At 45.6% G+C, this 16222-nt stretch overlaps 1 protein-coding gene across 1 annotated transcript; it reads right to left on the bottom strand.

Annotated features, from left to right (window-relative positions):
- Positions 1-2516: 2516 nt before the first annotated feature.
- Positions 2517-4806, bottom strand: MID1IP1 (MID1 interacting protein 1). The gene is made up of 2 exons (XM_024759857.1): positions 4551-4806; positions 2517-4290 (listed from the first exon to the last, which is right to left on the bottom strand). The coding sequence occupies exon 2, from the start codon at positions 4024-4026 to the stop codon at positions 3475-3477; it is 552 nt and encodes a 183-aa protein (XP_024615625.1). The 5' UTR covers positions 4027-4290; positions 4551-4806; the 3' UTR covers positions 2517-3474.
- Between the last annotated feature and the right edge of the window lie 11416 nt (positions 4807-16222).

Here is a 16222-nt window from a genome sequence, read left to right as displayed (position 1 = left end):
GAAACATCTGAGAACCACAGGAGTAAAGGGAGAAGGTGTGAGCGGGGAGGCGGGTGGAGAAGACGAGCCTCCCAAATGATTTTTGTTCAGCAATTAAAAGCGAGGAGGCGTACGCAAATGACAATAACTTTCATTTTTTAAAAACATTGTTAAGAGTAGACTAGTTTTCAGGTTGGTCCAAAGAAGGATAATCCCAGCAGCTGTGACATGCTAACAATGGGTTCAGGTTCAGAGCAAGAGTAAATCAGGCTAGACCACTAAGGAACACTGTGTAAATGTAAAACACGAAAAGCCCCATGTGCGCAAAGCAGAAAGCTGTTTTTAGAGGCAAACGCAGGCCTTCTCAAAGGCTCTGGTGTGAGGTTTTGATGTAGAAAATTCTTATCAAATGTAAATATCTGGAGGGTAATCAACTCCAATCTCAGCTGTTCCTTTTTGCCCAGCTCATCTATCCCTGCCTTCCCTTTCATCCCAAATTGCCACGGAGATGGGCTCTTGCAGACAATCACGATCCCTGAGAGCTCTTTGAAGGAGGGTCCACACAATTTTGCAACTTTTAAAATCTATGAAGTACTTTGAGCTTCCTCAGGAAAGACCTAAAAATATGAAGTCACTTATCACTTTACCTCAGAAGTTAAGCAAAGTTTTAAATGGCTTGAGAAGTTTTAACAGGTAAATCTGGTCAGGGATCTGACTTTGTATCGTTGCATAAACTGAACTTGAATAAAATACTTATATCAGTGGAATAACACTTACTGGGCCTGGGAAACGCTACTGGTTCATGAAAAAATCCAATCCTCTTTTAACAGTGATCATCACTACTCCTAGGTCAGAATCACTATTTATATATAAAAATACTCTCACATGAATATTTTCAAAAGATAAAGTTAATAGCTTTATTTACAGTTTGGTTTTGCTATCAACATCTACCTTTCTGTATTCTATATACAAGAACGTTCTGAAAACATCGTGTTAACATGTCATAAAATTCTTGCTATCACTTGCCCAAACTATGACTATTTGATTTTAATTCAGCTTCTTCCCTGAGACTTTGAGAAAGGAAATAGTTTACCTGTGGTTTCATGTATGTAATTGAAATTATGCTTTTAAAGTGAACATATTGTCCTGAACTTCATATATTCCTGGAGAAAGGCAAGGAGGGAGATAAAGATACAAGCCACGTTCAGAGAGCTGGAGAGAACCTGTAGTGCCCTTCAGTAGCACCTAAAGAAACTTCTAAGCATCAGACATTCTATATACCAACTCCTTTCACTCACTGCATCTCCACGAAGTAAGCCTTGTAGCTATTATGCCTAATTTCAAATGTGGCAACAAGCTTGGAGAGTTAAATTCTCACAGTTAATATGTAATAACAAGAGGACTTGAACACACAACTTTCTGGCTCCAAGTCTTGGTGTTTCTACCATGTGGCTTCTGTAGTTTCCTTTCTTTGTATTTTTTGCTTGCACTTTGGGATTTTCAAGGGGATACAGGGCAAGAGGCCATACACCTTACTTCTGGCGCTGCCTAGCTTATCTTTATATATTAACTATTAACTTTCTCTGGGAGCACAGGCACCAGCCTTAACACTTCCCCATTTTTTCACTGCTGCTAAAAGCTGATAATAGGTTTGAGCTGCCCACAGCACAAAAAAACTTTTTGCCTTTTTTTTTAAACTGCAAAGTTATATGTATTTTAAATTCAAGCTCTATGAGCTTAGAGAATGTCTCACGACTTCAAGATCGAAAACTGAAGTCGATCCAACACTTATCCCCCCTAAACGAATCATGAAATAGAGAAAATACAGAGCATTGCATTTCACCTGTCCCACCCTCCCAGGAAAACATCATAATGGCATCTAAGGAAGTGTTCCAAAGGGCCCTACTGCAGCCATGCTCAGATCTGCTGTCCACAGCAGCAGACTGGCTCCCTGGAAAACTGGAAGCATTGCTGGACACTGCTTAACAAAGCTTAGCACTTCACTGGGAACTAGTCAAAGAGGCCACAGCACATGTTATAACACATTTAAGTCTCTCCTAAGACTTGTAAATAAAGACCTGCAAGATGCGTGCACTAGTGTTAGCTGGTGTTTTTCTTCCGACTCTTTACTTCTCAGTAGCCAAGTGAAATTTCTGCCTTTAAAATAAGTTTCTAGGCCTCAAAATGCATAGGTCGTGCTTGAGCCCCTTAAAAGATTCAAAATGTTGACTAAGCACTCCAATAAGCTAGTCAAGTTGGTTGAAAACTGTAATATATGTACCTTCCCAAATGCTTTGAATATTTATGAACTTTTTGTTGAGATGTATGTGCTTACCTTGGTACTGAATTAGAAATAAAAAGCTTGGTAGCTTCTTCCCAAACAAAACTGAACACTTACGGAGATGATTATCTACCACTTTGAAATACCAGAGAAAAATAAAACTGGTTTTTGCTAAAAAAAAAAATCAATTAACTGTATTTTATTTAACTACTAAGCCATCCATTGGTGGATTAGAAAGCAACAAACTTTTGTCAAATTTCGTTAACACATTTGCTTTTTTTTATTTTTTAGAATATAGTCTACATCTGGATTAAAAAAGTTTTAAATAAATTTAAGACACATAACAACAGTGGAACCCTTCATCATTCTATGTACAACACAGATAGAATGTCAGTTGGTTCCATTTCGGGTAAGTCCACTTTCTCATAATAACATTACTTTCACTGAGTGGCACGCTTCGTACGAGCTGGCACAGTGCCAGCTTACACACTCTGAGGGGGTGGCGTGAAAAGGATGGGATAGGGGTACCACAGGACAACTCTACAGTGTAACAGAAAATCATTAATAAAGTAGTACCGGTTACCGACAGACAGTGCTGTTTGTGCGCTTATCACAATGGAATCGCCGAAGTTTCAGAGCGAGGAGATTGGAAATACTTAAGACGGGGCCACGGTTACAAAAAGAAATAGTGCAAACAGGAAAACTGATGCAACCCTAGCAGCGCTGCGGCCTCCACCAGCCCAACGGCAGGGCGGCGGGAGGCTGCGCGCCCGCCCCGCCTTCCCTAGCGCCCAACTCCAGGCTCCCAAATGTGGCAACCCAGCGCCGCGCCCTGGAATGGCCCTTTCTCGGCCCTTCTCCTCCGGAAAGAACAGAAAAGAAACTCCAGGAAAAGCACAGACTGAATGCAGGGCGTCAACTCAGTCCTATTCCCACCAAAGTAGAACACAGCCCCCTCATTCCCCCTCCCCACCCCCGCGGGAGAGAGGGAAGTCCTTGAGCACTACCCCACCTCTTTTGCCACCGCTTTCCTCTCCTCTCCCCAAAGAAGCCCCCTCCTCCATGCAGCCCTGCCGCGTCCCCTGTACGTACGCAGCCCCCCAACTTTGCAGTTTGCCCATCGTGCCCTAGAGCCAGAAAGGAAATAGCTTTGAGGAAAGAGAGGGTGAGAGATGGGGCCGGGAAGGGTGCTGGGCAGCCGCGGGCAACCCGCCTCAGTGCCCCCAATTGCTGAAGCCGATCTCCTGCTTGTATCTATTAGTGAGGATGTTGGCTTTGCGCGTGAGTTTGGAGAGCACAGTGTGCAGCCCGCGCAGGTGGTAGTGGAACTGCTGTTCCAGGTCCTCCTCGCCGGCGTCCGCGCCCTCCAGGTGGCTCAGGTCCACCAGGATGTCCTTGGACTTCCAGGCGCTCCCCTCCTCGCTCCCCGCCGCCGGCGGCGGCTGCTGCAGGACCCCCCACTCGATATCGTTGCGGATGGACTTGAGCAGCACGTAGTGGCTGTACATGTCCCGGGAGGGCGCGAAAAAGCTGCCGTTGCCGCCGCCCGCGCCGGGGGCCGGGGGCTTGCGCTCCTCCAGGCAGCCGCCACTGCCGCCTACCTCCACGCCGACGCCGTTGTCCAGCCCGGGCTCGGCCAGTGGCACGTCGCGCAGCAGGCTGGGCACCATCACCGTCTGGTCCATGTTGTTCACGGCGCCGATGAAGCGATTCATGGCGTTAAAGAGCGAGTGCTTCTGGTTGTAGGTGTCGCAAACCTGCATCATGGTGGCCGCGCGGGCGCCGAAGCACAGGGACGCAGGGGCACGGGATGGCCGGCCGGGGCGAGGGGCTGTACGCCTTTCACGCGCTCTCTGAGGCCCGCGCCGGGGGCCTGGCTACAGCCGGTGCGGCGGGATTCCCGGCTTCCTCCGCCCTCTCCAACTCTCGTCTAGATCGAAGCCCGGCCCCGCGGGAAGCACGACTTCTCCTGGCTCTGGCGTACGGAAGCTCGCGATATCGGCGCGTGGTCTCTGGGGTCGAGCCCTGGCCTGGTTGGGAGACGGGGACGAAAGAGCAGATTATTCACGCAGCTAGAGTGCCCGGCGCCCCCACCCGCGCGCACCTCCTTCCCTGGTTACAGCTTGTCTGGGACGCCTCCCGGGTGACTCCCAGCAGGAGTCCCACCTCCTCGCCCCCCGCCCAGGGCCGCGGAGAAAAGGAGGGGGTGCTCCCCACTCCCGTCTCCCTCCGCAAAGCCTGAGTCCAAGCACCCACGCTGACGGGGCAGAGGTGGGGCGGGGGCACGCACTTCCTCCGGCGCCTCCAGATCCCCTGCTGCTGGGTAGCTCAGTGTTCCCGCCGCTGGCTGCTGCTGCCTGCGGACGCTGCTGCGGTCAGTGGCCGAACTCTGACTGCGGGCGGTGGTGGTGGCGTCGGCCCCCTACCCATCCCAGGTGCTCAATTTATAGAGCCCCGGAAAGGTGTCGCCGGCGCTCAGGGCCACTCGCCGTGTCTCCTCCTCCCGCCTCCCCGGTAGCGCGGAGATAAAAGGCCCGAGCTGGGGATGACCGCGAGTAACACTCCAGGCCCTTTCTACAGCGGGGGCGGGGCGCGCCGGGCCAGCCCCGCCTCTCGCCTGATACCCGGGCGGAGGGAGGGCGCAGTAGCAGGGCAGGGCAGGGCAGAGGAGGGACAGAACAGCCGCACCCAGCCATCGCCGAGTGCAGAGCAGGCCAGCTTGGGGGGAGGGCCAGGCACAGTGCGGGTAAAGAAGGTGCCGGCGTCCGGTCCCGCAAGAGGGCGGGCTGGAGTGCGGGGGGATGGGTGCGCCTTGCTCACGCTCCCAGGGTGGGATGACCGAAGTGCTGGCGCCCAGGTTGTAAAGTGAGGCCCCCAACCCCGCATCTATGCTGGCAGTGGCCCGGAAACTACCGATCCGGTTTATTAATAGCCGTCGGGGAAGAGGGACCCGCAGCAGCAGCAGCTCCATCCCAAGACTCTTACGTAAGAAGGGTGACTGGGCATGCCGGGTGCACGTGGACGCGTGGTGCTCCCGCCGTGGCCCTGGCCTTGGCCAGCTGCTGGGGGAGGGGGACCTCAGAGGCTTTTGTCTCCCTGCTGGCGATGCCTTTCCCAATATTTCCTGTAACAGACTTTGCCAGGGATGAAGAGCGACCCACAATCGGATCTGCACATTTTCCCAAGAGATCAGATGTGACAATGCGTTGAAGCAGCCAAATTCCTGACTTTTGTCCAAGTCCCGCTACTCAGAGATCCCAGACCCCAGGCCCTGTGGCCTTTTGGCTGCCAAAGGGCCAGGAGAGAGTGACAGTAGGTAGGTCCGGTGTTGGGTGTCTTTAATCATTTAACAGAAAAGGGGGTAGGTGTCCAATATTTTTTTTTGGAGGGGAGTTTGAAATGTACCTTTCCAAAAATAGTTCTTAAAACGCAAGGTCATTTAATAGGCCCTAAACTAGGTACCAAATCGCTGGATTTAACTTTTAAGAGCCTTGCACCTTCAATTTCACTTTGAGACTCCAAACCACAGCCTGTTTTCATTTTTGTTTCACCATCTCAATCCCCATGCCATGTCTGTCCTTCATACACCAGCCTTCTCCAACAGTCCTACAGACAATTCAAGAAGACTCAAGTTTCTAATTCTGAATCTCTTTTCTCCAAAACCTTTCAGGGCTGCTTTTAGTACACTGTTTTTTCACAGGACAAAAAGTGCCAAAAGGGAGAAGCACATAATAAGAGGTTTATTTTTTCCCTGTTTCTTTCACCTTAATAATATATATTTAATTTTTTCCCACAGCAAACCATCTTCCTAATTGTCTTTTGAATGAAACTGTGACTTGGTGTGACAAGGGCTGGACAGGAGTCAGTGACTTACGGAGACAGAGCTCAGCCTGGGGAGCCCCCTTCCCAGGGCTTATTAGCTCTGCCAGATCATAGCCCTTGTTTTCTTATCTAGAAAAACTGGAATCATGTTACCTGCTCAACCTATCAGGGGCTTTGGGAGAATCAATGGAAAGGAAAATATAGAGCAAAAAAAGCATTATATAAATTTCAAGCATTAAAATAATCTCACTCCCCTCTTTACACACGTGGAGACTTGCAAACTTTTCCAGCCCCAGTTTCCTTATCAATAAAATGGAGCTTATCCCATGGGCTGTGCCAGATTTGGGGTGAATAAGATAATAGATGTACAAATTATTATGTAAATACAAAGTACTTTACAAAGATGAAATTGTACTTTATGTAGGATCTTATCATAGTCTAAAGGTGTTTATGTGAAGAGTCAGAAACCTTAAAATGTGGAAATGGTCTATGATGATCCACAGACCCTCCCCCCATTGCTTCAGCAACCGGCAAGTACAAAATAGTCCAGCTTGATTTTAAGCCCTATGTGCAATGACATACAAAAAAACATTGCGAGAAGTAATCTCGAAAAAAACCACACACACATCCAGTTTCCAACAACTGATTCTCTATAAATTAAAACGTATTTTGTCTCCCATGACAGACCCTCTGGATATTTTAAGTCCGTATACCTCTGATGAAAACTTGGTATTCAAATCTGAGTTACAAAATGCCGGGATCCTGCCTCTTTTCTTCCCAGTTTCAGCAAAGTGTGATAATGACTCGCAGAAAACGGAAATTCAAGTGATCTAGCAAAGGGATCCCAGCAAAAAAAGCCCGGCTTGGGAGAAAGCCCCTAATGCCTTCTTTTTGGCCTCCACTCCTCCCCGGTCTGTTTCCTTCCTTCTTCTGGTGTCGAGGTCACTCTCCATCCCCCAGCTTCTTGACTCCTGTTCTTTCACCTTTCTTAAACACTATAAGAAAAAGATGGCTCATGCACCTGCTTGCAAAACTTCCCAAACCGGGCCTTCTCGGCTCCCGCAGGGCCGGAAGAACAACTCACGCCCACCCGGGTAACTCCTGAACGGAAAGGTCCGGAGCCAGAGCTCCAGGCCCTTGGAATCACCCCACCACCGCCCCTCCGGCTTCAGCCAATCAGGTGCCGTCAAGGAATATTATGCAAATAAGCCTTCGTGCCCCAGCCAGTCAGGAGCCACGGCCCCCTCCCCCCAGCGTCCTCTTTCACCCTAGCCGAGCCGAAGTGGCGGCGGCGTCTCTGGCAACCGGAGCGCCGCCAATTTCCCCCTCTACTTGCGCCTGGAAAAAAAAAATTGGTTCCTTGGGGTCACCTGGGAGGGGAGCGGGCGGGTCTGGCCCGGCCGGAGGCGAAGAGCCTCTGCGGTTGCCCTAGGCGCTTTCCCAGTTACAATCCGGAACAGGCTGGAGATGCTGAGCAACCTGCCCAGGCCTCATTTTGCCTCTGGAAAACAGAAGTCGTATGGTGAGCAAACAACTTTTGAGTACTTTTTGCAGGTCAGCAGGCTCCAGGCCTCTGGTCCCTGCTTCCTCTCCAATACGCTAAATTCTCAGTAAAAGCTTTGTCTGGTGTCTGGCACCCACCCCACTTCTTGGTCCACAGCTCCAACTCTGGAGCTTAGTTCAGATTAATTCCCACATTTACCTTCTTACTTCAGCAACCATAACATCACGTTTTGCTGGTCCGTCTCCCAAAAAGCGTTCACAAATGACCCCTTCTGTGTCCTTTGGATAGTTCCGGGAAGGATGGCATTTAAAGTAACCAGAAATTCCTAAACAAAATACAGAACAACAGTAAACTGGTCAAAGAAGGCACATTGGAGAAATAAGAGATTTAGAAATAAGAGCTGGTGGGAGGGTGGTATCCTTGAAAAGCTAGAAACCAGCCCAACTCAAGATAGTGGAGACTCTGGATTACTTTGGGGTAGAAATTAGAAGGAACCACTTCATGCTAAGTGTCATAGAAATATGACAATCAGACTGTCTTGTTAAAGGCCATGTAGTCCAGCCATCCACTTGTGCTGAAATTGCTCACAACATCCCCACCAAGTGGTCACCCTGGCCCACATTCTTGTCATTTCCATCTTCTAGGTTAGTTCTCCCATCTTGGAGCCCTCTGGGAGGCCATGCAGCACACGGTCAGATACCAATAGATAGGGTCTCCAATCCACTATTTTTCAAGCCAGCTATTCCAAGTTCCTGCAGCAGTTTTTCGTGGTCTCTCTGGAGTTGCTCATCCATCCTGCTCACTGTCTCCGGAAGTAGCTCCACTTTGCTTGTAAGTGTGGCACCTGGAATTCATTCAAGCACCATTTTTTCTAGGACAGAATGGAGTGGCGTGGCCACCTATTTTACTGTAAATGGTAACTTTTCTAGATCATATTGATTGCACACAAGTGCTTGGAACTTAAACATGTTAACACATTTTAACTTCACAACAACCCTGAGAAGGAAGTAAGGATCACAGAGTTTAAGTAGCCAAAGTAGCAGAACTGGGATTTGACCTAGTTTGCTGATGCCGGAACCAGTGTTCCTTCTACTACCCAATAAATATCTATTTCTTACAATGCTGCCTACTATTTAAATGGACTTCTTTTAACTGCTACATCCATATGCAGCTGGTTAACAAAATTCTATGTATTCCATTCTTTTTTTTTTTTAATTGCAGTATAGTTGATTTACAATGTTGTGTTAGTTTCAGGTGTACAGCAAAGTGATTCAGTTATACGTGTATATATGTTCCTTTTCAGGTTCTTTTCCCTTATAGGTTATTACAAAATATTGAGTAGAGTTCCCTGTGCTATACAGTAGGTCCTTGTTGGTTATCTGTTTTATATATAGTAGTGTGTATCTGTTAACTCCAAACTTCTAATTTATCCCTCCTCCCCCCTTTCCCCTTTGGTAACCATAAATTTGTTTTCTATGTCTGTGGGTCTATTTCTGTTTTGTAAATAAGTTCATTTGTATCATTTGTTTTTTAGATTCCACATATAAGCGATATCATAAGATATTTGTCTTTCTCTGGCTAACTTCACTTAGTATGATAATCTCTGGTGCCATCCATGTTGCTGCAAATGGCATTATTTCATTCTTTTTTAATGGCTGAGTAATATTCCATCGTATATATGTACCACATCGTCTTTACCATTCATCTGCCAACGGATGTTTAGGTTGCTTCCATGACTTGGCTATTGTCAATAGAGCTGCAATGAACATTGGGGTGCATGTATCTTTTCAAATTATGGTTTCCTCTGCTTTTATGCCCAGGAGTGGGATTGCTGGATCATATGGTAATTCTATTTTTAGTTTTTTAAGGAACCTCCATACTGTTCTCCATAGTGGCTGTACCAGTTTACATTCCCACCAACAGTGTAGGAGGGTTTCTGTTTTCCACATCCTCTCCAGCATTTATTATTTGTAGACTTTTTGTTGACGGCCATTCTGACCAGTGTGAGCTGATACCTCATTGTAGTTTTGATTTGCATTTCTCTAATAATTAGCGATGTTGAACATTTTTTCATGTGCCTGTTAGCCATCTGTATGTCTTCTTTGGAGAAATGTCTGTTTTGATCTTCTGCCCATTTTTTGATTGGGTTGTTTGTTTTTTTGATATTGAGCTATATGAGTTGTTTGTATATTTTGGAAATTAATCCCTTGTCGGTCACATTGTTTGCAAATATTATCTCCCATCGTATAGGTTGTCTTTTCGCTTTGTTTAGCGTTTCCTTTGCTGTGCAAAAGCTTTTAAGTTTAATTAGGTCCCATTTGTTTATTTTTGTTTTTATTTCCATTACTCTAGGAGACGGATCCAGAAAGATATTGCTGCAATTTATGTCAGAGTGTTCTGCCTATGTTTTCCTCTAGGAGTTTTGTAGTATCTGGTCTTACTTTTAGGTCTTTAACCCCTTTTGAGTTTTTGTATATGGTGTTAGAGAATGTTCTAATTTCATTCTTTTACATGTAGTTGTCCAGTTCTCTGTACCCCATTTCTTGAACAGGGCAGATCTTTTTGGACCAAAGTACAGAACTTTTAATTTATCTTACTTAAACTTTATCTCATTAGGTTTAGCCCATTACTTCAGCCTGTTTCAATATTTTAGGTCCTAACTCGGTGCTCTAATGTATTTGAGTCTTACCCATACATTTGATAACTATCCTACATATTCATCCAAGTTATTGATAATTTACAGGCAGCACTGGCTGGGCAAAGGGCAAAGTACTTTGGAACATTTGGAAAGCTTCTTCAGCTTGATATCAGCCCATTAATTAGCATCTTTAATTAATTAATTAATTAGCACCTTTTGGCGTATGTTGTTTCAGCCAGCTATGAATCATGTTAACTGTATAATCATCTAGCCTATATTTTTCTTCTTGACCACAGAATATTATGAGAGGCCTTGCTAAATGCCTTGCTAGAGTCCCAAGTTAATGGCCAGTTTTTCTTTTATGGAATCGGGAAGAAGGGCATTTTTGTCATCTGCCACGGAGGAGCCACTGTCACATGATACAAAAATGCAGAAATCACATCATAATATTCCAAGTTAAAATTGTAGGGGGTGGTATTTAATCTCAATGTAATCGTCATTATAGGGAACACCCTCATGAAGACTGAGTTGGGAGAAGATAGGAAGTTGCTAAAACCTGGGAACATGGCAGTAGTGAGTCTGCTGGCCTCCAACCTTAAGCTTTCAGGTTCTGGCATGTCTGAATATGTTGTGGTTAGCATTTTGTCCCAATCTTATTTTTAAAAAGCCTCTTTATTATTTTTTTGACTTTTTATGTTATATCGGAGTATAGCCGATTAACAATGTTGTCATAGTTTCAGGTGCCCAGCATAGCGGTTCGGCCATACGTATACATGTATCCATTCTCCCCCAGACTCCCCTCCCATCCACGCTGCCACATAACATTGAGCAGAGTTCCCTGTAAAATACAGTAGGTCCTTGTTGGTTATCCTTTTTAAATATAGCAGTGTGTACATGTCAATCCCAAGCTCCCTAACTATCCCTTCCCTCCACCCTCCCCCCCATCCACCGTAACCATAAGATCATTCTCTAAGTCTGTGAGACCGTTTCTGTCTTGTAAATACGTTCATTTGTATCGTTTCTTTTTAGATTCTGCGTATAAGCGATATCATACGATATTTCTCTTTGTTTTACAATTAGTAGAAATTTGGAAACAAATTCATGTGTACACCATTAATAAGCGACTTTGTCATAATTATCATGGTTATAATTGTCGTTTTGTTCCTGGAAGAATATTAGACAGGGAAACGTTTTCCATCTTTAAGACACAGAACGTCTCGTGTAATTTCATTTTGTGCCAAATGGGTGATTGCTTGGCTGGAAGTAGAAAGTGTTTGTGGCACAGCGTTCAGTCAGCAATATTTATCAAAAATGTTTATTTGGGGCTACACAGTATCTTTAGAAACGACTTACTTGGTTTCTATTGGGGGGGGCTCAAATATCATTACAATCCTGATTTAAACTATAGGTGAGAGACTTCCCTGGTGGCGCAGTGGTTAAGAATCCGCCTGCCAATGCAGGGCACACAGGTTCCATCCCTGGTGGGGGAAGATCCCACATGCCGCAGAGCAACTAAGCCCGTGCACCACAACTACTGAGCCTGCGCTCTAGAGCCTGCGAGCCACAACTACTGAGCCCGTGTGCCATGGCTACTGAAGCCCGTGCGCCTAGAGCCCATGCTCCGCAACAAGAGAAGCCACCGCAATGAGAAGCCCGCGCACAGCAATGAAGACCCAACGCAGCCAAAAATAAATAAATTAATTAATTAAATAAATTAAAAAAAAAAACTATAAGTGGAAATGCTGAGGTGATTCACATAGTAATTAGATTTTGGTTTTAGAAAGAACAATCTTTATTTACTTAACAAAAAGTCTATAAGAGAAAAAATGAACAACGTTGCTGTGTATGAAGTGTATGAAAACTTCTCTCTCTCATTTAGTCTCCTTCACTAGCATATTATCTAAATCACTGGGGCTTTGGATTCAGAATCCAGAATACTACAAATTGAAGATTCTTAGGAATCTATGAAGTATTAAATTAAGAAATTCTAATGTGGGTTTAGGGTTTGTTCATTCCCTCCTGTTTTTTCATTTAGTTTCAGACACCATGTTCAGCTTCGTTAGCTCCAGATTGAAGCAAACTGATGCCGCTAAGAATGACCATTTCAGCTGCTTCTATAAATGTCACTCTTGACCTCTTCTAGGGACCAGACCTCTGTGCGTTCAGCCAGTTGGTTCAAGTACTTTGCATTTCTTTGTACCATTTGTGTAATTCCTCCAAAGCTGGAAAATAGAGTGCTTGGATTATTACTATCTAATGTCATGTTTACTCAAAATTCTATTTTTTATTTATTCAAGCATAAGGTATTAATTTGCCTTCCTTCTAGAACACAATTCTTAACCTATCTTCCAGATAGAAACAGTCTCCTCTCCCCTCCCCTCCCTCCCTGCTCCTACCCCCGTCCTCTTTCTCTCCCCACCACAGGGCCAGAAATTGAGATGGGAGGAATGCCTAGTAGGAGTATGATGTACTCCCAAGTCTCGAACTATTTTGGAATGCTTCTATGATCCATTCCAAACAATGAGGTGTGCAAGGAGGCCAAGTTCACCTACAAGATATTGTATATGATGGTATAATATCAATAAGTCAACCACAGAAAAAATTAAACCCACCACACATTGCAAAGTAAGTGATTAATTCCAAAATTATGACTGTATTCTTATCAAGGCCATAGAAACATCCAAGTAAATTTGTGTTTCAATACCAAAATTAGGTAGAAATAAGTTTTCTCTAACAAACATTCTATCTACTTGAGAGGGTGGAGGTGTCAGATCACATAGTGTAATGGAAAGAGCAAAGCTTCTGGAGTCAGACCCGTCTCCATCTCCCACCCCACAACCCCCAGGTGTAAGTCACTCCTCTGCCACTTCCTAGCCTGTGGGCTCAGAGGAGACACATACCCTCTGTAAGCCTCAGTTTCCTCACCTTGCAGAGTTAATGGAAGCATTAAAGATGAAGTATGCACCTTATAGAATATCAAGCATATGGTAGGCTGTTAATATGTCACCCGGCTATGATATATTTTCACTGTATATTGTATTGGTCTATATCATGAGGCTGTATGTGAGAATTGTGAATGACAAGAAATGCCTGTATTTTCTTGTAGCTCATCTATCTTTTGTAATGTGAAGCATTGTTTGGGGCCTTGGACCTCTTCCGCTTGCAAGTTTTGGGGATACATGATGTCTTTTTCTTTCTTTTCTCCCGCCCTCCTTCCCCACTCCCTCCCCTCTTCCTTTCTTTTTCTTTCCTTCTCTCTTTTCTTTTCTTTCTTTTCTTTCCTTCCTTCCTTGCTTCCTTCATTCCTTCCTTTCCTTTCTTGTCAGTTCTGTCACTATGCTTTCTCTCAGCACACATTCTTTTTTTTGCTTTTTTTTAAAAAAGAAAGTTATTTATTTGTTTTTATTTTTGGCTGCGTTGGATCTTCCTTGCTGTGCATGTGCTCTCTCTAGTTGTGGCAAGCGGGGGCTACTCTTCTTTGCAGTACGCGGACTTCTCATTGTCGTGGCTTCTCTTGTTGCAGAGCATGGGCTCTAGGGACGTGGGCTTCAGTAGTTGTGGCGCGTGGGCTTAGTTGCTCCGCAGCGTGTGGGATCTTACTGGTCCAGGTCTCGAACCCGTGTCCCCTGCATTGGCAGGTGGATTCCTAACCACTGTGCCACCACGGAAGCCCTCAGCACACATTCTTAAAACAGTTCACAAATTCCTCATCATACATAACATGAACATTTACAATATTCATGGTTTAAATCTCTCAAACTTATTTAGCCAAGAAAGGTAGTATTTGAAGAACAAATAATTTAAAGAGAAATCATAAATGAAAGGAGGAGAGGAAGTTAGCCATGCAGATAGCTGGGGGGAAAGCAGGGCAAACGGGGAAACAGCCAGTGCAAAGGCCTTGAGGCAGAGGCGTGCTTGAAATATTCACGGAATGACAAAGAGGCCAGTGTAGCAGTAGCAGGTAGAGTAAAGGGCAGAGTGTTAGGTGATGAGATCCGAAAGGCAATGGGATCAGATCACAGAGGGATTTGTAAGCTGTTTTAAAGACTTTAGCTCTTAGAGGAGGAAGAGGTGTCATTGGAGTGTTTTGAGCAAAAGCACGACATGCTTTGATTTACATATGAAAAGAACCCTGTATTATTCTCTGGGTTGAGAATAGTCTCCAGAGGAGCAAGGGTGGAAGCTAGATGGGCAGTTAGAAGACCACTGAAATCATCCAGGAGAGAGATGAAAGTGGCTTAGACAAAGATGGCAGTGGTGAGATGTGGTTGTGTTCTAGGTATATTTAAAAAGTTGAGCCAGTAAAATCTGCTGATGGATTGCATTTAGGTGTCAGAAAAAAAGATAATCAAGGAAGACAAGTTTTTGATCCAAGCAACCAAAAAGAGCTAACACTGAAATGGGAAAGAGTCCTGGCAGAGCATGTTTGAATGAGAGGATCAAGAATCCAATTTTAGGGGCTTCCCTGGTGGCGCAGTGGTTGAGAGTCCGCCTGCCGATGTAGGGGACGCGGGTTCGTGCCCAGGTCCGGGAAGATGCCACATGCCGCGGAGCGGCTGGGCCCGTGAGCCATGGCCGCTGAGCCTGCGCGTCCGGAGCCTGTGCTCCGCAACGGGAGAGGCCACAACAGTGAGAGGCCCACATACCGCAAAAAAAAAGAATCCAATTTTAAACATGTTAATTTCAAGATACATATTATACTTCAAGCAGAGACACTGCATTGGTGGTCAGATATCAGCGTTGAATCACAGTGTTTTTTAAGTGCTGCCCCAAATTCTAGTTTTCATAAGAGTGCAATGGATCAAAAAGGTTTTGATTATAAAAAATCCAGCACCAACAGCCACACCATCTTTCTTGTTCCCTTCACGGGCTACCTTCCCCAGAGTTGCCTAAGCATCTGTCACGTCCTTTTCACTCCTCAACCCACTCCACTCTGGCTTCCAGAGCCATCACTCCACAGAAATTGCTTTTGCTGGTGCTACTAGTCACTGTCTATATGGTGCAAAGCAAGTTTTCAGTTCTCCTGCTACTTGATGTTGTGAGCACTTGACACTGCCGACCACATCCTCTTTGGAATGTGCTCTTTCCTCAGCTTCTATGTTTTCCTCCTTTCTCTCTTGCTTAGTCTCCATTGCTAGTTTATCCTTCTCTACCCAGTCTTTAAATGTTGGAGTTCATAAGGACTCCCTCTTAGACCCTGTTCTCTTCTCCCCTTGTTCTTTTGCCCTGGGCATTGCCATGGTGTCAAATGTCATCCATATGTGGTTGACTCAAAAATATGTGTCTCGGGGCTTCCCTGGTGGCGCAGTGGTTAAGAATCTGCCTGCCAGTGCAGGGGACACGGGTTCGAGCCCTGGTCGGGGAGGATCCCACATGCCGCGGAGCAACTGAGCCTGTGCGCCACAGCTACTGAGCCTGCGCTCTAGAGCCCGTGCTCCTGAAAGAGAGAGGCCACCGCAGTGAGAGGCCCGCGCGCCACAATGAAGGGTAGCCCCCGCTCGCCACAACTAGAGAAAGCTTGCATGCAGCAACGAAGACCCAACTCAGCCAGAAATAAATAAATAAAATAAATAAATTGAAAAAAGATGTGTCTCTAGCCGAGACCCCTCTTCTTAGCCTCTGACCCATATATTCACCCCATTTCTCCACAGTCGTGCCTCCCAGGCATCTCAAACTCAACATGCCCAAAACCATACTTACACCGCTGCCAAGCCTGCTTCCCTTAAGTATCACGTTTCTCATGAAATGGCACCATTATTCAGCCAGTTAGTTATATATGCCAGAAACTTGGAAGTTACCCTGGACATCCTTCTATTCTTCATCCTTCACATCCAGTTAGTCACAAAATCCTAAACATATCTCAGGTCTGTCACCTTCAGCTCCCTGGCTTTGTGTCTGGCTGGCTCATTCTTCTCTTTCCCATCTAGACTCAAGGGTCTTCTCTAATCACCCTACCTAAGACAAATCTCTCTCAGTTGCTCCATATCCCAGCCCTGTG

The sequence above is a fragment of the Neophocaena asiaeorientalis genome, unplaced genomic scaffold (assembly GCF_003031525.2).
Source record: "Neophocaena asiaeorientalis asiaeorientalis breed wild unplaced genomic scaffold, Neophocaena_asiaeorientalis_V1.1 scaffold312, whole genome shotgun sequence".
Taxonomy (NCBI): Eukaryota; Metazoa; Chordata; class Mammalia; order Artiodactyla; family Phocoenidae; genus Neophocaena; species Neophocaena asiaeorientalis.
The sequence above is the reverse complement of the archived record's forward strand: the minus strand, read 5'-3'. Positions and strand labels throughout refer to the sequence as shown.